Source organism: Nannospalax galili, unplaced genomic scaffold (genome assembly GCF_000622305.1).
Source record: "Nannospalax galili isolate Female #2095 unplaced genomic scaffold, S.galili_v1.0 scaffold127, whole genome shotgun sequence".
Classification (NCBI taxonomy): Eukaryota; Metazoa; Chordata; class Mammalia; order Rodentia; family Spalacidae; genus Nannospalax; species Nannospalax galili.
Genome location: NW_008360326.1, coordinates 2,089,612 through 2,108,521, shown reverse-complemented (window position 1 = coordinate 2,108,521; position 18,910 = coordinate 2,089,612). Strand labels below are relative to the sequence as shown.

Genomic DNA, 18,910 nt, shown 5'->3' with positions numbered 1-18,910 from the left:
GAACCGTCCTTAGCTCCAGTTCCAGGGAAATCTGAAGTCTTCTGACTTCCGTGGCATTGCATGACATGGGTGCACTCACGTACATGCAGGCAATACAGTCATACACATAAAATAAAAATAATAAATAGAATATTTAAAAAAAAGACTGATAGAGGCAAAAGCTTGCTGAATATTTAAGGGTCAAAGATTTCATTCCTCTTTCCTCCCAATAAGTGTTTTGCATATCTGAAAGAATAACCAGCTCTGCCAGGTAGGATGGAGTAGTGTGTTGTCCTGCCTTGTCCTTTCTTTGAAATATACGTTGAGTGAAATAATATGAAACTTCTCTATACAACCAATTTTTTTCTTTATAAAAGCAGTATTTTTATTTTCATTTTTGATTTTGATTTTGAGACAATCTCATTATATAGCCCAGGCTGGTCATAGCCTCCTGAGTGCTAGGATTATAGGCCTGTGCCTATAACACTATTAACACTTGGCTTGAAAACAGCACTTTTATAAGCTCAACCCAGTAACAGTATTATACACAAATGTGTGTGAATGTTTATCTCATGGCTAGACCAAAGACTTTTGAGGCTGGAAGGATCTTATAAAATCAGATAGTCCAATGTCCTAATTTTACAAGTGACAAACAAAGTCTACAGAAATTAAAAGGTATGCCAAGTTCTGAGCATGTAGCTTAGTTGGTAGAGTATTTGTCTAGCATACATAAACCTCTGGATTAATCCACAACACCCCATAAAACTAGGAATGGTGTTGCATACCTGTAATCTTAGCACTCCGGGGGGAAGTAGGAGGAGGATCAAAAGTGCAGGGTCACCCTCAGCTACATACCAAGTTTGAGAGCAACCTGGGATACATAGACCCTGAGTATATATAATAAATAAATAAATAAATAATGTAAAAAAAACAAACAAACAGAAAACATAAACACAAATATGCTTGACCTCTTTCTAAAGACAGTTACTAAGTGGCTACTAGTAAATTAATGTGTGATTCACAAAACTCCCATTTGTACATTTGAATTTTATATAAAGATCCCAACTTCAACCTATTTCTGTGCCAACAGTCTGGCCAAAGTGAAAGGCTTCCCCTGAACTAATGATTAGTATAGAATCTTAATTTTATTTATTTTCCCAATCTTGTAGACTATCTACTAACATTGTTGTGGTGGTATCTCTAAGATGTCATTACTATAAAGACCTCAGTTGCAAAGACAAGTAGGCATGCCTACTTGGCCATGCAATATTGTTTCAAAAGAAAATAATGAAGAAAAGAGCCTTTCCCTTCATCTCATTATGAGTCAGTATTGTTTACTGCAAGTTGCACTGCTTTTCCTTTTTTCAAAAGGAAAGAATCGGGGGCTGGAGAGATGGGTCAACGGTTAAGAACACTAACTGTTCTTGCAGAAGACCCGGGTTCAAATCCCAGCACCCACATGGCAGCTAACAATTGTCTGTAACTCCAGTTCCAAGATAACTGACAGCCTCCTCTGTCCTCTGCGGGCATTGTACAACACAGGTGCACTTACCTACATGCAGGCAATACATGCATACACATAAAATAAAAATAATAAATAAAATATTTTTTTTAAAAAGGGAAAAAAATCCCAGCACTCAGGAGGCTGAGGCAGGTGGATCTCTGTGAGATCGAGGCCAGCCTGTTTGCCTGTCTACATGGTGAGTTCTAGGCCAGGTGGGGGCTACAGGGAGACCCTGTCTCAAAAAGACAAAAAAAAGGGGGGAAAGAGAAGGAAGAAATTCAGGATCAATATTTTTCCATGTTTCCAGTAAAATGAATTTGTTCTGTAACTAATACAATGCTGATCATACAAAATACTCTTTTAGGGTTTTTATATTTTTTAATTACATTTAGTATTCATGTGTGAGTGTGCATGCGTGTGTGCGTGCGTGTGCGTGCATGTGTGCGTGTACATGTGCCATACCATGCATGTGGAAGTCAGAGGGCAACTTATGGGAATGAATTTTCTCCTTCCATCATATAGGTCCCAGGGATTAAACTCAAGTTATCAGGCTTTGTAATAAACACTTAGCTGATGAGCCTCTTGAAGCTTTTGAGGAAAGTAGCCACATCTACCTTATAAAAATACCATGGTCCCCAAATATTGGCCAGTGGTTTCCAGCCTTTCAAGGTGGTGTTTAATATTACCAGCTCTAAGGGCCAGGCATGCTAGTTAGTATATGCCTGTCATCTAAGCACTCAGAAGATTTAGGCAGAAGAATCAAGAGTTCAAGGCCAGCCTGGGCTACAGAGTAAGACCCTGTCTCAAAAAAGAAAAAAAAAAGGTGGGAGGCTGGAGAGATGGCTTAGCAGTTAAGAGAACTGGCTGCTCTTGCAGAGGACCCAGGTTCGATTCCCAGCACCCACATGGCAGCTAACGACCATCCATAACTCCAGTCACACCCTTTTCTGACCTTCAATGATACTGCACAACATGGGTGCATTATACATGCAGGTAATACACTCATACACATTAAAAAAAAACAAAAAAACAGGCTGGAGAGATGGCTCAGCAGTTAAGAACACTGGTTGTTCTTGCAGAAGACCCGGGTTTGAATCCCAGCACCCACATGGCAGCTAACAACTGTCCATAACTCTAGTCCCAGGATATCCGACAGCCTCTTCTGACCTCCTCAGGCATTGCATGACACAGGCGCACTTACCTACATGCAGGCAATACACACAAACACGTAAATTTTTAAAAAAGAGAAAAAATGATTGTGTACTGTGGAGGGTGCCTGAGGCAGAAGCCTGGCTCTGCCCTTCTCCATGGTATGACTGAGGGAAGCAATTTGTGTAAGCCTCTGTTTTCTGTAATGCTAGGGCACAGAAAGAATTCATTTCCTGGGCCTTCAGGAGCCTTAAGTAGATTACACTTGATGTCAAGCCCTGGTTGGCATAGGTTACTTGTCTGCAATTCCATAGAGGAAGTTGTTGGCTCATTACAGGAAGGCAGGTGAGACTTGTCTGGGTAGCTGTGGGGTCTTGTCAAAGACAGTCTTGTCTTTCCTATTTTTTTTTTTTCCCATGAATCCAGCTTCCTCTTAAATAGCCTTCCTGGCTTTCCTGGTTGCAAGATGGCAGCCTGACGCTTAAGACTATATGATTCACTCTGTCCACATTCAGCCAGGACAGGAACAGGACTTTGTCTCAGCGTTTGTTACAGTTCTGAAGTCTGCTCTGTATCGGACCGGTTCAAATAGATGCTCATCCTCAACCAATAACCGCAAGCAGGGGGATGGGAGGCACTGACAGCTTACCTCACAGGCTCCCCAAAGCCCTTACTTCCCTGACCCTCATAGATTCTCCCATGGAAACCCAGGCTATTGGAGAGAGGAAATGGGGATGGGATGCCAGGAGGCATCTTTCCATGCCTGGTGCAAAGTTAATACATCATTTCAATATTATTGAGAAGCTCCACTGTTGAATGCAGTATGCTATGGGCCGTCTAGATGTTGTCACATTTAACTCTCCCCAATTTAATTTAATCATTACTCCCTTCAGTACACAGGAAGACTGAGGCTCCTAAAGAGTAGTTTCCCCAAACTGAGAAAAGCTGGTGAGTGGCAGACCTGGGATTTGCATGTAGGGATTTTTTTTTTCTTCTTTTTGGTCTTTTTGAGACAGGGACTCCCTGTCGCCCCAGCTAACCTGGAACTCACTATGTAGACCAAGCTGGCCTTGAACTCACAGAGATCTGCCTGCCTCTGCCTCCCGAGTGCTGGGATTAAAGGCATGCGCCACCACGCCCGGCACATGCACGGATTTTTACAAAACCATTAATCCTCAGGATTCTTTCTCCTTGCCTAAGGAAGCTAGAAAAAAAACCTCAAGGCTTGAGTAGAAACTAAGACAGTCAGGTTAACAGATTTTCAAGTGACACGAGGTTTTTTCCCACCAACTAAACAGATCATGACAACTGGCCTGTGGGAGTCGGAGACTCTTCTATTGTCAGGAGGATGAAGGAATCTTTTAAACAGAAGGCCAACCTCTAAGCCAAGGAAACAACCACCTGTCTTGTTCCTGAGTGCCTTGACATCTTTGGAATGTTCTTCTGTGCTTCACAAGAGCTTACAATTTCTGTGCAGGTCAAAAATCATTTTTAATGTTATCAGTTAGATCTATGCAAAAACTACTCCCCAAATAAGTGCAGCTTTATGTCCAAACCAATATCTTTTAACTTGTAATTTTTTTTGTAAAGAGCAGAGATTAATGTATTTAAATGACTATTCTTATTTCCAAGAGAGATATTTGAAAAAATTGAAATAACTGAAAACTACTAAGGATCACAGCTGGGTGTGGTGGGACAAGCCTTTATTCTTAGCACTCAGGAGGTGGAGGCAGGAGATTAGGAATTCAAGGTCATCTGCATAGCAAGATCAAAAATCTCAAAGGGCTTTATGATTGAATTACAAAAATGGGGACATTTTGTGGCATAATTATGATTATTACAACTAGAGTTATATGCTGACTTATTTTTGGTGGTAGATACTTTTGGATCAATAAAGCTCTATGGTAATTATCAATTTGTAGTTCCTTTTGTTCATAAACTCAAAGATGTATGCACCTTAAGCCGCTGCCTGTGAAATGTGTGGCATAGGATGCAATCAGTGGTTCCATATCAGACAGCGCTCCTGCTTCTTCCTGGTGAGGGAGTGGTTCCCAGGTGGGATGCTATGTCCCACAGGATGCTATACCCATGAGGCTTTCTTTCAGCCCCCAGACAGTGACGGTGCTGGTTCCCTGTAGACAGGGACAGACTTGCCTTGAATAGGTATCTTTAGCTTTTAAGTGTCAGACTTTACACTGCAACTTCAATAATAGGACTTGAAAATAAAGAATTACTAAGGATGGCAAGGAATTGGTGTAATGGGGGATTTGCCAGAAATAAAGAAAGCTTTAGAGAATGTGGTGAGAACAGATGGAAAGACCAGCCAGAACTACCACGGAGGTCGGAGGTGGGGCATCCAAAGAAGGGCTCTTCCCCAGGCCCAGACACCCAGCTCTAGTGTAGTGGTCACTGCTATGGCTCCATGTAAGGCAGAGAAGTCCTTGTGCTGTACTGCAGATAGAACTTGCTAGAACTCCACTTTAGGGTGCCAGGGACATCTGTGCATAGAAGATGTCTCACCTGGCATTGTTGGCTATGTGGGAGTCATCTGCATTGCTGCACTGAAAAGGGAAACCTGCTGCCTCCTACAGTGTTTCTCCATTGCCCTCTGCTGACAAAGCCTCAGGCCCAGCTGGTAAAGGAAAAACCGCTTAAAGGGCCCAGTTCTATTTTCACAAGACTGACAAATAATAAATCTGTATAACATGGACTGGGGATGTAGCTTAATTGGTAGAATGCTTCTATAGCATACATGAAATCCTGGTTCGATCCCCAGCATTGCATAATCCAGGCCTGTAATCCCAAGGCTCAGGAGGTGAAGGCAGGAAGATCAGAAGTTCAGAGTCATCCTCCACCATATAATGAGCTTGACCCTGTACAGCCACACCTCCACCAGCCTTGTGTAAGTAGGAACCCATGCTATTGAACCCCACTTCTCTCCATTGCTGTGTCCACAGGACTAGCTCTAGGGTAGGGCAAACACTGAGTTATCTTAAGTGGCTGTGCTGGCCTAGTCCACGATAGATGCCTGGTGCAGGAGGGTTGAGGGGGAATACAAAAGTAATACTTGGTGCCCACTCTTCTGTGTTCCCCCCTTAAGCCTACCCCAGTCTCCTCCTTTCCTAGCTAACTAATCAGCTGTTGTGGGCCACTGCTCAGGAGTGTATACACACTCTGCCCTCAGGTTGCTTTCTGTCCTGTATAAATACCAGTTGTTCTATTTGCAGATTTCCCATTAGAAAAGTTTTCTGATTACCTCTGACTGAGGCTATGAGTAAGTTCTGACAGCTGTGACAGAGAGAGGCAAGAAAGGTGGATTGGGTAGGAAGAATCTGAAGAAAGGACTAAGTTGATTGGAAGCCTCAAAACCAGAGCCATCCATTAGAGCAGCTCCAGGTCTCCAGGTAATACACACCTAAATAAGCAGCCTGGCTGAGGTAGGCATTTTGAGAAGGAACCCAACAGTGAATGCAGCAGAGGATACTGACTGATCATTAGCAGCTGGGCTGACAATCATCAGTAACGTTCTTAATAGCTGACCAGAAGGGGGGCGCATTTCCACAGCTGCCAAGTAGCTCCATCCTGTAACCATAAAACATCTTTGTGGAGCTGGAGAGGTGGCTCAGCAGTTAAGACCACTGACTGTTCTTGCAGAGGACCTGGGTTTGATTCTCAGCACCCACCTGGAGGCTGCAAACCATCCTTAACTCCAGTTCCAGGGGAATCCAAAGCCCTCTTCTGACCTCTGTGGCATTGCACGACACGGGTGCACTCACATACATGCAGGCAATACACTCATACACATAGTAACAAAATATTTTTAAAAAACATATATTTGCATATATTGTTACTATGGCTGGGGTAGTCGGGGGGGAGTGTTTAAAAATGCCATCTTGTGGTGCACTGAAGAACACCAGTCTGTGCAGTGCCATCTTGGAATTCTAAAACACAACTGCAAAGCTTCAACTTGAAGTTTTTTCTTTTCATATTTCTTCTGCACCCCTTGTTTACAAAGTCTAAACCAAACACAGACAAGATAGGCATACTAGTTGGGAATCTGGCTTGGTGGCAGTGGTTGTCTTGTGGGCAAGATTGTTTCTTCTTGTAAGGTGCTCTGTAGGTTAGTGTCAGCCTTGAGCAGCACAGCTGGGTCAAATGAACACATTCCTGCACACTGTTCATGGCAGTCAGACTGGCTAGACCCTTCTAGTACCCAAGCTGTCAGTGTCGACATTGCTTTCCAGGGAGAAGTTCGCACTCCTTGATCTAACTGGGTTCTACCACCTGTTTCCACCTGTGGCCTCCAAACTTGCCCTTTTTATTTTTTTTTTTAATTATTATTACTTATTGTTTTTAACTTCCCAGACTGAGAAGCTCAATTAGGTGTTTTCTGCTTTCTGTAGGGCACAGGTGAAGGTACACTGGGACTGTGGAAGAGTAATAAAAAATGATGGAAAACCTCTTGGTGCCTGGGAATGGCAAAGGCCCAATGTCAAGATCTGGGTGCCCAGGACCGTGTGGAATCAAGACCATTTCTGTCCATTAAGAGAAGTGGGAAGTCCATTCTTGAGAATCCTCCCAACACTAGAACCTCCCCTATCCCCAGCATAAGCCCAACGCAGCAGCAAAGCCAGTGCCATGCACAACTTGGGACCTCAGAGGAGGGGGTTGTGGGGAGTGCAGCCACTCAGAGAAGGCTAAACAGATGCCCAGCATCATAACGGGAAGTCCTCCTTCCTCCAATCTGCTCCACCATCAGTCCACCACCAGAGGAATGTGAACCGTGACTCACAGGGCTGGTGGTTGGAGACCACAGCTCCTGTTCACAGTCGGGGACAAACTTGCCCTTCTTGAGGTCATCAGTTCAATACTGTGAGTTTCCCCCTCTGATTGAGGACACATGCTGAGTTCTAACAACCTTTCTGCTGACTGCTTCCTGGAATCCCATCCATTGATCATTTCTGCTCTTCTGTCAACCCAGCAGAACTCTATGCACATTCTCTCATTCTCTTTTCTCCACGAGTTACGAAGTTTAGAGTCCAGTGATGTCCAGCTGCCTGAGTTCAACTCCTAGACTCTGCCACTTGCTCTGTGAGGGCTTTGAGACACTCACTGGCCAGATAGTGTAGGTGAGGTAGTGAACTCTAGGTTGGGTAAGAGACCTTGTGTCAATTTCAAACAACAACAAAACAACACACAAGAGGGGAGCAAACTCTAGCTACCACATGCCCAAACACAGGGGAGAGCACCTGCATGCTCCCCCTGGTTCCAGGCACATCTTGTCTGTGATGGTGCTAAAGATAGGAAACACTGTTAGTGTTACAGAAATGCCTAGAAGCCAGAGTTCCTCCGCGTGATACCAGAAGGGGCCACGAAGGGTGGGACTGAGTTCCAGATTCCTGTCAGATCGATCGCTCTAACAGAAAAAAGGAGGAAACTGGACTAGACTCCCAACCATCAACACAACACAACACCTCAAGTTACTTCAAAAGGAGGGATCTGAATCAGTAACAGGGAAAGTAGGAGGGCCAAAGGGCTTGCAAATTAAAAGCCTTAGTTGCTTTCACTAAACCTGGAAAAAACATCCGGGCAACCAAGTTGAAATAGAAGGAGCCTCCTATCACGAGAACACTAAATACCAAGTGAGCTTGAATGCACGTCTAGTACTAATGACTCGCGAGAACAGACTCAAACCCTAGACATTGACACAGTATTCTTTTTTTGAATCACCATTATTCCCCGAGGGGGTGCACCGTTCCTGGAAGTACTGCAATACCAGGTCGATGCGTGGAGTGGACGGAGCAAGCTCCTATTCCAACTCCTAACTCCAAAAATCCATTTAATATATTGTCCTCGGATAGAGGACGTATCAGATATTAAACTGATAAGAACAGATACTACACTTGATCTTAGCCAAAAGGCCGAGAAGCGATAGTTTCTTCTCCGCACTGTGCCTTGTCCTACGCCCTCGCCCCACACTAACATTGCGGTCACCCCTCACAACCCCGCGCTCCCGACTCCCGGCTCTCCATCGGGCTCCGGCGGCCTCACGGGCTCGTTCTCTTGCCCTCGGCACGCGTTCTTTTCTCACACTTTCTGCAAGAAATTTCACATCCCTGTCGACCCAGCGTTCCCGGGTGGGAGGCCTCGTCTCATTTGCATGTCCCGCCCGCCTGGGGGCGTGGTGACCCTGGGCTTCGCCCCTCCCGGCAGCCTCCGCGCGGCGTTCGGGTCAGGGTACTTCCTGTTTGGTCATGGATTAGCAGGAAGGGATGGAAGCTGGGGTTGGGTTGCGGAGCTACGGAGGAGGCCGGAGCCCACCTGGCGGACTTTCTCTTCCTGATTGTGGTGGAGAGGCCATTTCGCGCCATCGACCGAGGGTGGGCGAATGTGGTGGGCGCCGAGGGATTCTCGCCGCTGGGCCTGAAACTCCGGTGCTCCTGAACTCTAAAGCTGCGTCTGACCCCGGCTGCTCTCCCCTTCCTCCCCTGGTCACCTAGGCCACCGAACCGCGTGGGTGTCACCTCCTTCGCGTCGCCTTCCTCAAGACCCCCCCCCCGCGCACCCACCCCAAGCCTGATCAGAGGCCTTCTTATACATATTATGGCGCCCTGGTGCTTGTCGTAAGTTCACTATTCATCGTCCTTTGGGTAACGCCTTGTCTCCGGCCGTTGTCCGCTGTGGTATCTTCTGGGCCCTTGTGCGCTTAGGAGACGTTTGTCGGATGACTAACCCACGTGTGTTAATGTGCACACACCCAGAATCAGAAATTGTTTAGAAAACCCTGGCCCAAGGCAGGGGGCAAGGAGGACGAGGTGGCTGGTGATGGCAGAGCAGCAGGCAGGTGTTGGGGTCAAGCTTGCTGAGCGGTGGCAAAAAGTTTCTGTGACAGCATTGACCTTTCCCGTTCTTTAACTGCAGAACTGCAGTTTAGTTGGACTTTATATTACTCATGTCAACACTGGGTTTAATAAAAGAAAAAAAGAGGGACTGGAGAGATTACTCAGCAGTTTAAGAGAACTGACTACTCTTGCAGAGAATCTGGGTTCGATTTCCAGCACCCACATGGCGAGTAACAACTGTCTGTAACTCCAGTTCCAGGAGATCCAGCGCCTCTGACCTCTGTGGGTTTTGCAGGACCAGGGTGCATTTACATGCAGGCAATACACTCATACACGCAAAAAAAAATAAGTAAAATATATTTTTTAAAAATCCCAATGCTAAAGTGTTTTGTACTGAACCAGCTCTCAAATAACAGACCTCTGAATACAAATTTAACAGGCATGTTAACAGGCATTGTTCCCTACGTAAAGAGACAGTTCAGGGCTGGGCGTGGTGGGGCAGGCCTTTAATCCCAGCACTTGGGAGGCGGAGGCAGGCTGATCTCTGTGAGTTCAAGGCTAGCCTGGTCTACATAGTTCCAGGACAGCTGGGGCTTCAGGGAGACCCTGTCTCAAAAAGACAAAAAACAACAACAACAACAAAAAAAACATGCTTTAGGACAAAAGAGAGAGAGAGAGAGAGAGAGACTGCAGTCTCTAATGTCTCAAAAAGAAAGCAGGCCAGCAAGGGAGCTCAATGGTTAAGGGCACTTGCTGCCAAATCTGACACCTGAACCATCCCCTTGGAAACTACATGATGGAAGGAGAGAAGTGATTCCAAAACATGTGCCGACCTCCACATGAATGCAATGGCATGCACATGCCTGTACACATAAATGTAAAAAAAAAAGTAGGGAGCCATATGGCATATTGCCTATGACTCCAGCACTTGGGAGCTGAAGACATTTTCAGGTGTTAATGGTAAGCCTCAGCCAGGAACCCATCAAAGAGCCAGAGGTACATAATTCTCAAAAATTGGAAAGGGAGGGACCATCAGGTAGACGAAAAGGGGGAAATCTATAAGATTTTGGTGAGGCTGAGGGCTTTCAGGAGGGTCACTTCAGCCTCAAGACTGAAAATCCTGAGGTGTCAGCCTGACACTGTGTCATGACTGCATGGAGCAGTCACACAAATGCATGAAGCTAAACCCAGAGGCTAGTGTTCACTGGCTGTTAGGCCTGACTAGCCTAGTATGACACCAGCTTCTTAGTTTGGAATACTTCAGTGAAGTCACAACATTCTCAATGAAACTTTTAACAGCCTGAAAGCTTAAAGGTTGTCTCTTTGCAGGAACTTTCCCTCGGGAAATCAAAACTATCATAGATGTAAGGCAACCTCAGGGGTACTGGAACGATAGCTCAGTGGATAGAGCATACACTGTTCTTGTAGAGGACCTGAGTTTGATTTCCAGTACCCATGTTGGGAGGCACACTCTGTCTATATAAGTCCAGCCCCAGGGGGATCCAATGCCTCTGACCTCCAGTGGGCATTTGCACTCTTGTACACACACATACAATTAGAAAGGGGCAGGAGAGATGGCTCAGCAGCAGTTAAGAGTAGTTTCTGCTCTCGCAGAGGACCAGAGTTGGATTCCCAGCACCTACATGTTGGCTGACGACTGTTTGTAATTTTAATTCCTGGGGATCCGATGCTCTCTTCTGGTCTCCACAGCACTGCATGCACATGGTACACTTACATGCAAACATGCAGATGAAACATATATTTTAAGACTGAAACTCAGGCATTTATTCCCTCTGCAGGACAAAAAGCTGAATGGATGCATGACCAGGGACAGCAAGTAGAAACAACCCTGGATTCCCAGTGTCCAAGCCTATTCAGGCACTGCTAGTTAACTCAGCAGCCCTAAGCAGTCAGTGGGCATTATCTAGGCCCAGGATTATTAGGGTTACAGGTGTCCTCCAAGGCAGAATTTAAGGGATTGCCCACTAAAATGTTTAATTGACTTGTGCTGGATAGCTTTAGTGTCAACTTGACATACCTGGGTTGAAGGAGCCTCAATTGGGGAATTGCCTCTATTGGACTGGCCTGTGGCCATGTCTGAAGGGCATATTCTTGATGAGTGATGTGGGAGGGCCCAGCCCACTGTGGGTGGTGCCACCCCTGGGCAGGTGGGCCTGTGTTGCATAAGAAAGCAGGCTGAGCAGGGGCCAGGGGAGCAAGCCAGTAAGCAGCGTTCCTCCATGGCCTGTGCTCCAGCTCCTGCTTCCAGGTTCCTGCCCTGAGTTCCTACCTTGGGCTCCCTGATGAACTACAACCTGGGAAATGTAAGCTGAATAAACCCTTTCCTCCCTGAGTTGGTAGTGGTCAGAGTGTTTTGTCACAGCAATGGAGAAACAAACTAGGACATGACTCAAGATAGATAATGTGTTAGTAATGAAGACTTTGTTTTCCCCCTCCCGCCAGGCTGGCCTCAAACTCACAGATCTTCCTGCTTCTGCCTCCCAAATGCTGGGATTAAATGTGCCACCACATAAAGCAATAGTATTTTAGCTCAATGTATCATCAAGATAATTGACATATCCTGATTACTAATTGGTCCCCATATATACAGACTTACAGATATTTTGTGGGGTTTTGGTTTGGTCTTTTTGAGACACTGTCTCTTTGTAGCCTGAGCTGGCCTGGAATTCACTATGTAGACCAGGCTGGTCTTGAACTCATACAAGTGTCTGCCTCTGCCTCGGAGTGCTGGGATTACAGGCGTGTGCCAGCATGCCCAGCTCAGATATTTTGTTTACTTAAGGGTTTTGTTAATTTGCACCATAGTCCCCCACTTCAGTCATTCCCAGCTCCACTGACCTATGCTGTCCAGCACGGTGGCCATGAACTGCCTGTAGCACTGGAAATGTGGGTAATTCTAGTTCAACTGTATGGTAAGGAAAAATAATTTTAGGATGATCATGGTAGCTAAGTGTAAAATTTCACAATTTAAATCTATTAAATGAAGCACTATTGGGGCTGGAGAGAGAGCGCAGCAGTTAAGAACACTCACTGTTCTTGCAGAAGACCCGGGTTTGAATCCCAGAACCCACATGGCAGCTAACAACTGTCCATAACTCCAGTTCCAGGGGATCCAACAGTCTCTTCTGTCCTCTGCGGGCATTGCACAACATGAGTGCACTTACCTACATGCAGGCAATACACGCATACACATAAAATGAAAATAATAAAGTATTTTTTTAAAAAAAGAGAAAAGACGGGGTTGAGGTAAGGAAGGACACACTGTGGGAATCAAAATGATGGGTGCCTCCAAGCACAGATAAAGGTTTTTTTTAAAGACTTATTTTTATTTTTTAAATGGTATGTATGTGGGTATATGTGCAGGTATGTGTACATGAGTGTAGATGCCAGCAGAAACCAGGCTTGGATTTCCTGGAGCTGGAGTTACAGGCAGTTGAGAGTGCCTCACATGGGTGCTGGGAACTAAACTCAGGTCCTCTGCGAGAGCAGTAAGTGCCTTTAACCACTGAGCCTTCTCTCCAGCCCCAAAGTGGTGGTTTTTCTTTTTAATCTTCTTTGTATGTGTATGTGAATGTTCATGTAAATGTGGATCTGTGCATACCACATTGTTCATGTAAAGGTTAGAGGACAGCCTAGGGTGTCCTCCCCCTTCATCCTATTTGCTGTCCTTTGCTTCATAAGCCAACTTCTAGGGGTTCTCCAGTCAGCCTCCCATCTCACCCGAGGAGTGCTGAGATTATAGATGCATGCTACCAGGACCGTCTTCCCGTGAGTTCTGAGAACTCAAACTCACTCCTTAACGTTCACACATCAAACACTTTACCCACTCTCACATGAGGTTCTTTTTAGTTTTTTGTTTTTTAATTGTTTTTTGGTCTTTTTTGAGACAGGGTCTCCCTGTAGCCCCAGCTGGCCTGAAACATGCTATGTAAACCAGACTGGCCTTGAACTCACAGAGATTCTCCTGCTTCTGCCTCCCAAGTGCTGGGACTAAAGGCACCACCATGCCTGGCTCCTTTCCCTGTAGCCCAGTTGACCTAGAACTCACTATGTAGGCCAGGATTTTCATGATTTTTCAATTGCTCCTTACATCTTCTTTACAGATGAATAGTTTACTTTTCACCTTTTGTACTCCATGAGATATTGGACACAGAACCAGATTTACAGAGTTGGCCATAAACTTTAGTTGTATGGAATACTTTTAGGCAGTAACCCTTGGCTGTGCAAGGGGATGAAGTGAGATCTGAAAAAGTATTTACATTTTATTAAAACAAGTGCTTCCTATCTCACTAGTGCAGAAGATTCCTATAGAGTTTTGGGTCTAACAGGACTGTGAACTCGTTTCTTGTGAGATCAATCCTTTCTGTCCACTGCAGATGCAGCAGCTCCTTGGAGACACGGAGACACACACACACACACTGCACACACACATACACACACACACACACAGAGAGAGAGAGAGAGAGAGAGAGAGAGAGAGAGAGAGAGAGAGAGAGTCAAACCTATGCGTCTATGCGTTAGCAGCTATGGGCATCAATCTAGCTATGTCAGTATAGTTAGATATACAGTGTAGTTAAACATGGGAAAGACATGCTGGCTGAGTGACTGGGAAGGAACTGTTCTCTTGGTGCTGTGTTTACTAGCAGAAATGATGTGCACTCCAAGGCAACTCAGGCCAGAGAGTGGCACCAACTCAAAGCCCAGGATGAAAGCAGACCCTTTATACTCTAGGGTTTGGGTCCAGTGGTGTCCGAAGCCAGAATTTCTTCTGGATGTTTGAGTGCATGGGGATCAATTGCCCAGTCTCCCAAATTCCGAGATTACAGGTGTGCATCACCACACCCCTTTTCCTTCTTTCTCAGTATGGTCCAGATAATAACCAGGACCCCAAACTCTTGCAGCTGAAGCAATACGTGGTTGAAGCATGGAGGGCCTGGAATTTAGGGACTCTGAGCAATGTGGAAGGAAGGGCAAAAAATTCTAACATCACCATAAACCTGGCCTTCTGACAAGCACCCCACACAGTCAGTGCGGCTCAACCACACTTTTTCTTTCTTGCCGCTGGAGCTGCCATCTTCCAGGGATTCTCAGAGAGACAAAGGGAAAAAGTACCCTACTGTCTGTTCTCTAGGCCTTTTAGACAATATGGAGTTGTTCCTTTGGCCACATCTATGCAGTCTACAAGAAGAGTGATGTAGACAACAAGGGAATGGGGACTGTTCAAAAAGGAACACCCATAAATGTCTCCATGGCAAGACTAGTAGAGTCTACACTGTCCCTCAGCATGTCTACATGCTGTTGGCATTGTTGGAAAGAAGCAAGTTAAGATTCTTGCAAAGAGAATTAATGTTTTTTACTGAACATGTTACATACACTTAAGAGCCAAGATAGCATCCTCAAATAGGTGAAGAAAAATTATGAGAAAAAAAGAAAGCCAGGGAGAAAGGGAGACTGGCAGAGGGGGCCTGAGTGGCTCGAGCCGGTCCTATGAATTCATGGCTGATGTACAAAAAGATTAAAAATTTTAAAGCAAATTTTAATTGTCCTAGTTCATTTGGTCTTTCCTATTCAAATTTAGCATGATCTTGCAAAAGGGTATGGCTTAGTGTGCAACAAATACACTCTACTGATTAGAAAATGGCCAAATATAAAATATTTATACTGGTTTCAAGATAGTCATTGTAAATCAACATGGCAAAAAGATGTAGAAAAATCAGTGGAAGATTAGTTATGGTGGCACACCTCTAATCCTTAGTACTCAGGAGCTGAAGCAGGAGGATCTTGAGTTCAGTGCCAGTTTGGACTCAGCAAGGCCCCGTCTCAAAAGGGGAGACATGGATCACTGTATTATAGTTAAGCTCCAGAGACATTGACTACTACTAATCATATTCTAAATAATAATAGTCTTCATCCATTTTAAGGATGAAAATTTTTCTTCTGAAAATGAAAATAGATTGCTTAAAGTACCCTGTTTTCAGTTAGGTACTAATAGTGAATTTTTCAACCATGATACAGAACTCAGTACAGTAGTGTAGGGACAGCAACATGGCTCAGCAGGTAAAGGCACTTGCTGCCAAACCCAACAGTTTGAGTTCAATCCCTGGGACCTGCTTGGTAGAGGGAGAGAACCAACTTCCACAAGCTGTCCTCTAGCCACCAAGACATTCAAGTGATCACATACATATACACATGCATTCATGCACACAAAATAAATTAAAATGTAATTAAAAGATACAAAACTAGCATAAATTTGTCTTTGGCCTAATAAAAAAGATACTGTAAATCTCATTTATAAACAGCAGTGCTGGGACTGGAGAGATGGCTCAGTGGTTAGGAGCACTGACTGCTCTTGCAGAGTTCAATTCCCAGCACCCACAAGGCGGCTATGAACTGTCCTTAACTCCAGTTCCAGGGGAATCTGAAGCCCTCTTCTGACCTCTGAGCATTGCACAACACAGGTGCACTCACATACATGCAGGCAATACACTCATACACATAAAATAAAAATAATAAAATATTAAAAAACAACCCAGCAGTGCTGCATCCAGCCCAGCAGGGGCTCAGAGAATTCTTGAAGACTGACGGTGCAGCATGAAGGACATAACACTGGGGAGGGACAACAGGAGGCTGTCTGCTGAAGGGACAGAGGCCCTAGGCTCATCTTCATTGCATCGATTTGCATGAGCAGAGCAAACAGTGTGACTTCTATTCAGTGAGCGCAGTCTTAAGAAAACGTCAAGACTTCTAGGAATGTTATTTTGAAGCAAAGAATCTGTGTACTACAGTGAAGACCAGCTAAGCATGATAGGGCATTGTGACCAATCCGAGTGCTACTTCCTTATCTAATTTGGGGTGAGGGCACTGCTTTCCTTTGCCTGTCTCAGCACACATACCTTCTTTGTAGATGTTCTTGACTGGAGGCACCATTGCATGTGGTCAAGCTTTCAGTGGAATTTAGGTAAAGTGGTGTCTCCAACAGAGCAGAAACTGATTTTTCACAGTTCTAGAAACTGGAAAATTTAAGCTGAAGAAGTGGCAGGTTTGGTGTCCCATGAGATCCTGGTGCCCACTTTGAAGATGGTATCTTGTAGCTGTATCCTCCAAAGAAAACAAAACTGTCCTAGCCAGAAGAGGAACAGAGGGCTGGGAGTACAGTCCAGGCTGTTTCCTCCAGTCCCTTACAAGAGCACTAGTTACTAAGACAAGGTCCTTTTCCCAAGCTCCTTCCTGAAGCCCCGTGTCCTGTCACACTGGAGACAGTGTCTCAGTGGAAACTTTCGAAGGAATACATTACAGCCATAGCATTCAGCTTCCCTGAAGTAGAAACTGGCTTCCTGTAGCAGGAGGCCTCCAAAGATGGCACGGACCCAGAGCCCCGGGATTCAGTGAGAATTCACTTCACTTCTTGGTCCGCAAAAAGCCTACCAAAAGGAGCCTGCGCCTCTGTACCCTGCTCGCGAGCCCAGTGATTGCTGACAGACTGCCTGGCATGGACCAATCAGAAAACGATTCGCTGACTAAAGGGACTTGGGGGCGGAGAAAAGGGAAATATAAGGCCTGGCCCCTCCTGCATTAAACAGCCCAGAGCACCTGCCTAGTACTTGCTTCTACCCGACTCCCGGTGTCTGTGTGTTGACTCCGCACCTCTTGCCCCCCCAATCAGCAGGGGACCTGATCCAGGTCAGGGTCTTCACAGCTGGCAACACAGAACCTGCAACAGCTTCCCATACATAACCGTGTTGTATGCCTTTGATCTCATCTTAAAGATTCCAAATAGTCCAGCCTCCATCTTTGGAACAAGATCCTCACTTCCCCATGACATACCTGGTTTACTGTGCTTCCCTGCTTCTTGTATTATTAAAGATTCTACCCAGGTTCACTTTTTAAAAAATATTTTATTATTTTTACTTTATGTGTATGCATGTATTGCCTGCATGCAGGTAAGTACACCTGTGTCACGCAATGCCTGAGGAGGACAGAAGAGGCCGTTGGATCCCCTGGGAATGGAGTTACAGACAGTTGTTAGCTGCCATGTGGGTGCTGGGATTCGAACCCGGGTCTTCTGCAAGAACAGTGTTCTTAACCACCAGGCCACCTCTCCCGCCCCCCCCCCCAGGTTCACTTTTTAGTGTTGATATCTCGGGTTATACTGCTGGGTTTTGGTTGTTTTTTAATTTTTCTGCCTGTCCTAATTTATAACATCATTTCAGTCTGAGTGTTGGGAATACTATCTTGCTATTAGAGAAATGTGCTGGCCCTGACCCTTAGCCCTCTATTTCCTCTTTCCCTCCATTGACCCCACTCTGCTCCTTGGCTATAAATCTTGTCCTAGAAGCATTTGAGTCCAATCTCTTCACCTCTGCACCCCTACAGAGCTCAGTGCATCACTATGGCCCCTCTGGAGTCTTATTCAAGTCAGTCTTACCTTCTTTGAGAGGTAGCAAGTTTTTCTTTAACATTGCAACAAAAACTTCTTGGTGGACACACATCTGTAATCTTAGAATCTGGGGACTAGAGACAGGATTACCTGGATTTCCAGGCCATCCAGGACTACATAGAAAGACACAGCTTTCATCCACATCTATTAAATCAATTTACAAGGTAGATTTTAGAAAAATAATGAAAATATAATCACCTTGAGAAACTCATAGAAAAGATGCTTGGAAAACTAAGATTAGAAACAGAAATACTAGGGCTGGGTGGTTAAGAGCACTTGCTGTTCTTCCAGAGAACCTAAATTAGATTCCTAGTATCCATGTCAGGCGGGCCCACAACCTGTAACTCCAGCTCCAGGGGATCAGATACTTTCTTCTGGCCTCCTTGGGTACCCCCACACTGGTGGCACACACAAATATGTATACACACAAAGAAAAAAGAATAAATCTTTACACTTAACAAAGAAAGCAGAAATAGTAAAACCACAAGGTTAACAAAAGCACCTGAAGCCATATTTAGTAGTAGATGCACAAATGTTTTTTTTAATCAACCCACTATTTCCCAAGGGAATGCGCCATCCCTGGAAGTTCTGCAATACACACAAAACGAAATGAAAAAAAAGCCCATGGTTTTGAAGAGGGTTCCAGATAGATTTTTATAACACTGACCTGCCTGCGAGGGTGGTGTTTTTGTATGTGCAGACAGAAGTCAGAACACCCTAGATTGTCAGAGAAAACCCTAGAAGTCAAATTTCTTCCTGGAATGAGTCCTACGGGAAGTGAGTGCAAGAACTCGGGGAACTACTGTTTTACGGCAGGACAATAACGATGAAGACATGAGAAAAGACGACTTTCACTCGTCACATTAAATTAGTATTGGAAAACAAAAAACAAAAAAACAAAAAACAAGAAAACATAGAACACTGCCTAAGAAAGTGCCAATGGAAAACAGGCAAAATTACAAAATGTACGTAAAGCAC

The 18,910-nt window shown here is 45.0% G+C and overlaps 1 protein-coding gene and 1 non-coding gene across 2 annotated transcripts in view; one reads left to right on the top strand and one right to left on the bottom strand.

The window, feature by feature from the left end:
• Pecr (peroxisomal trans-2-enoyl-CoA reductase) overlaps positions 1-4,547 on the top strand; it is a 41,237-nt gene extending 36,690 nt beyond the window's left edge. The window contains exon 8 of the mRNA XM_008825679.3: positions 3,931-4,547. Coding sequence (XP_008823901.1) covers positions 3,931-4,016 — 86 coding nt within the window. The 3' untranslated portion in view covers positions 4,017-4,547. The remainder of the gene's footprint in view (positions 1-3,930) is intronic.
• Positions 4,548-8,374: 3,827 nt separating this feature from the next.
• LOC115068920 lies at positions 8,375-8,565 on the bottom strand. Its single transcript, XR_003848262.1, has one exon. It is a non-coding gene; the product is annotated as a U2 spliceosomal RNA (small nuclear RNA).
• Positions 8,566-18,910: the final 10,345 nt, after the last annotated feature.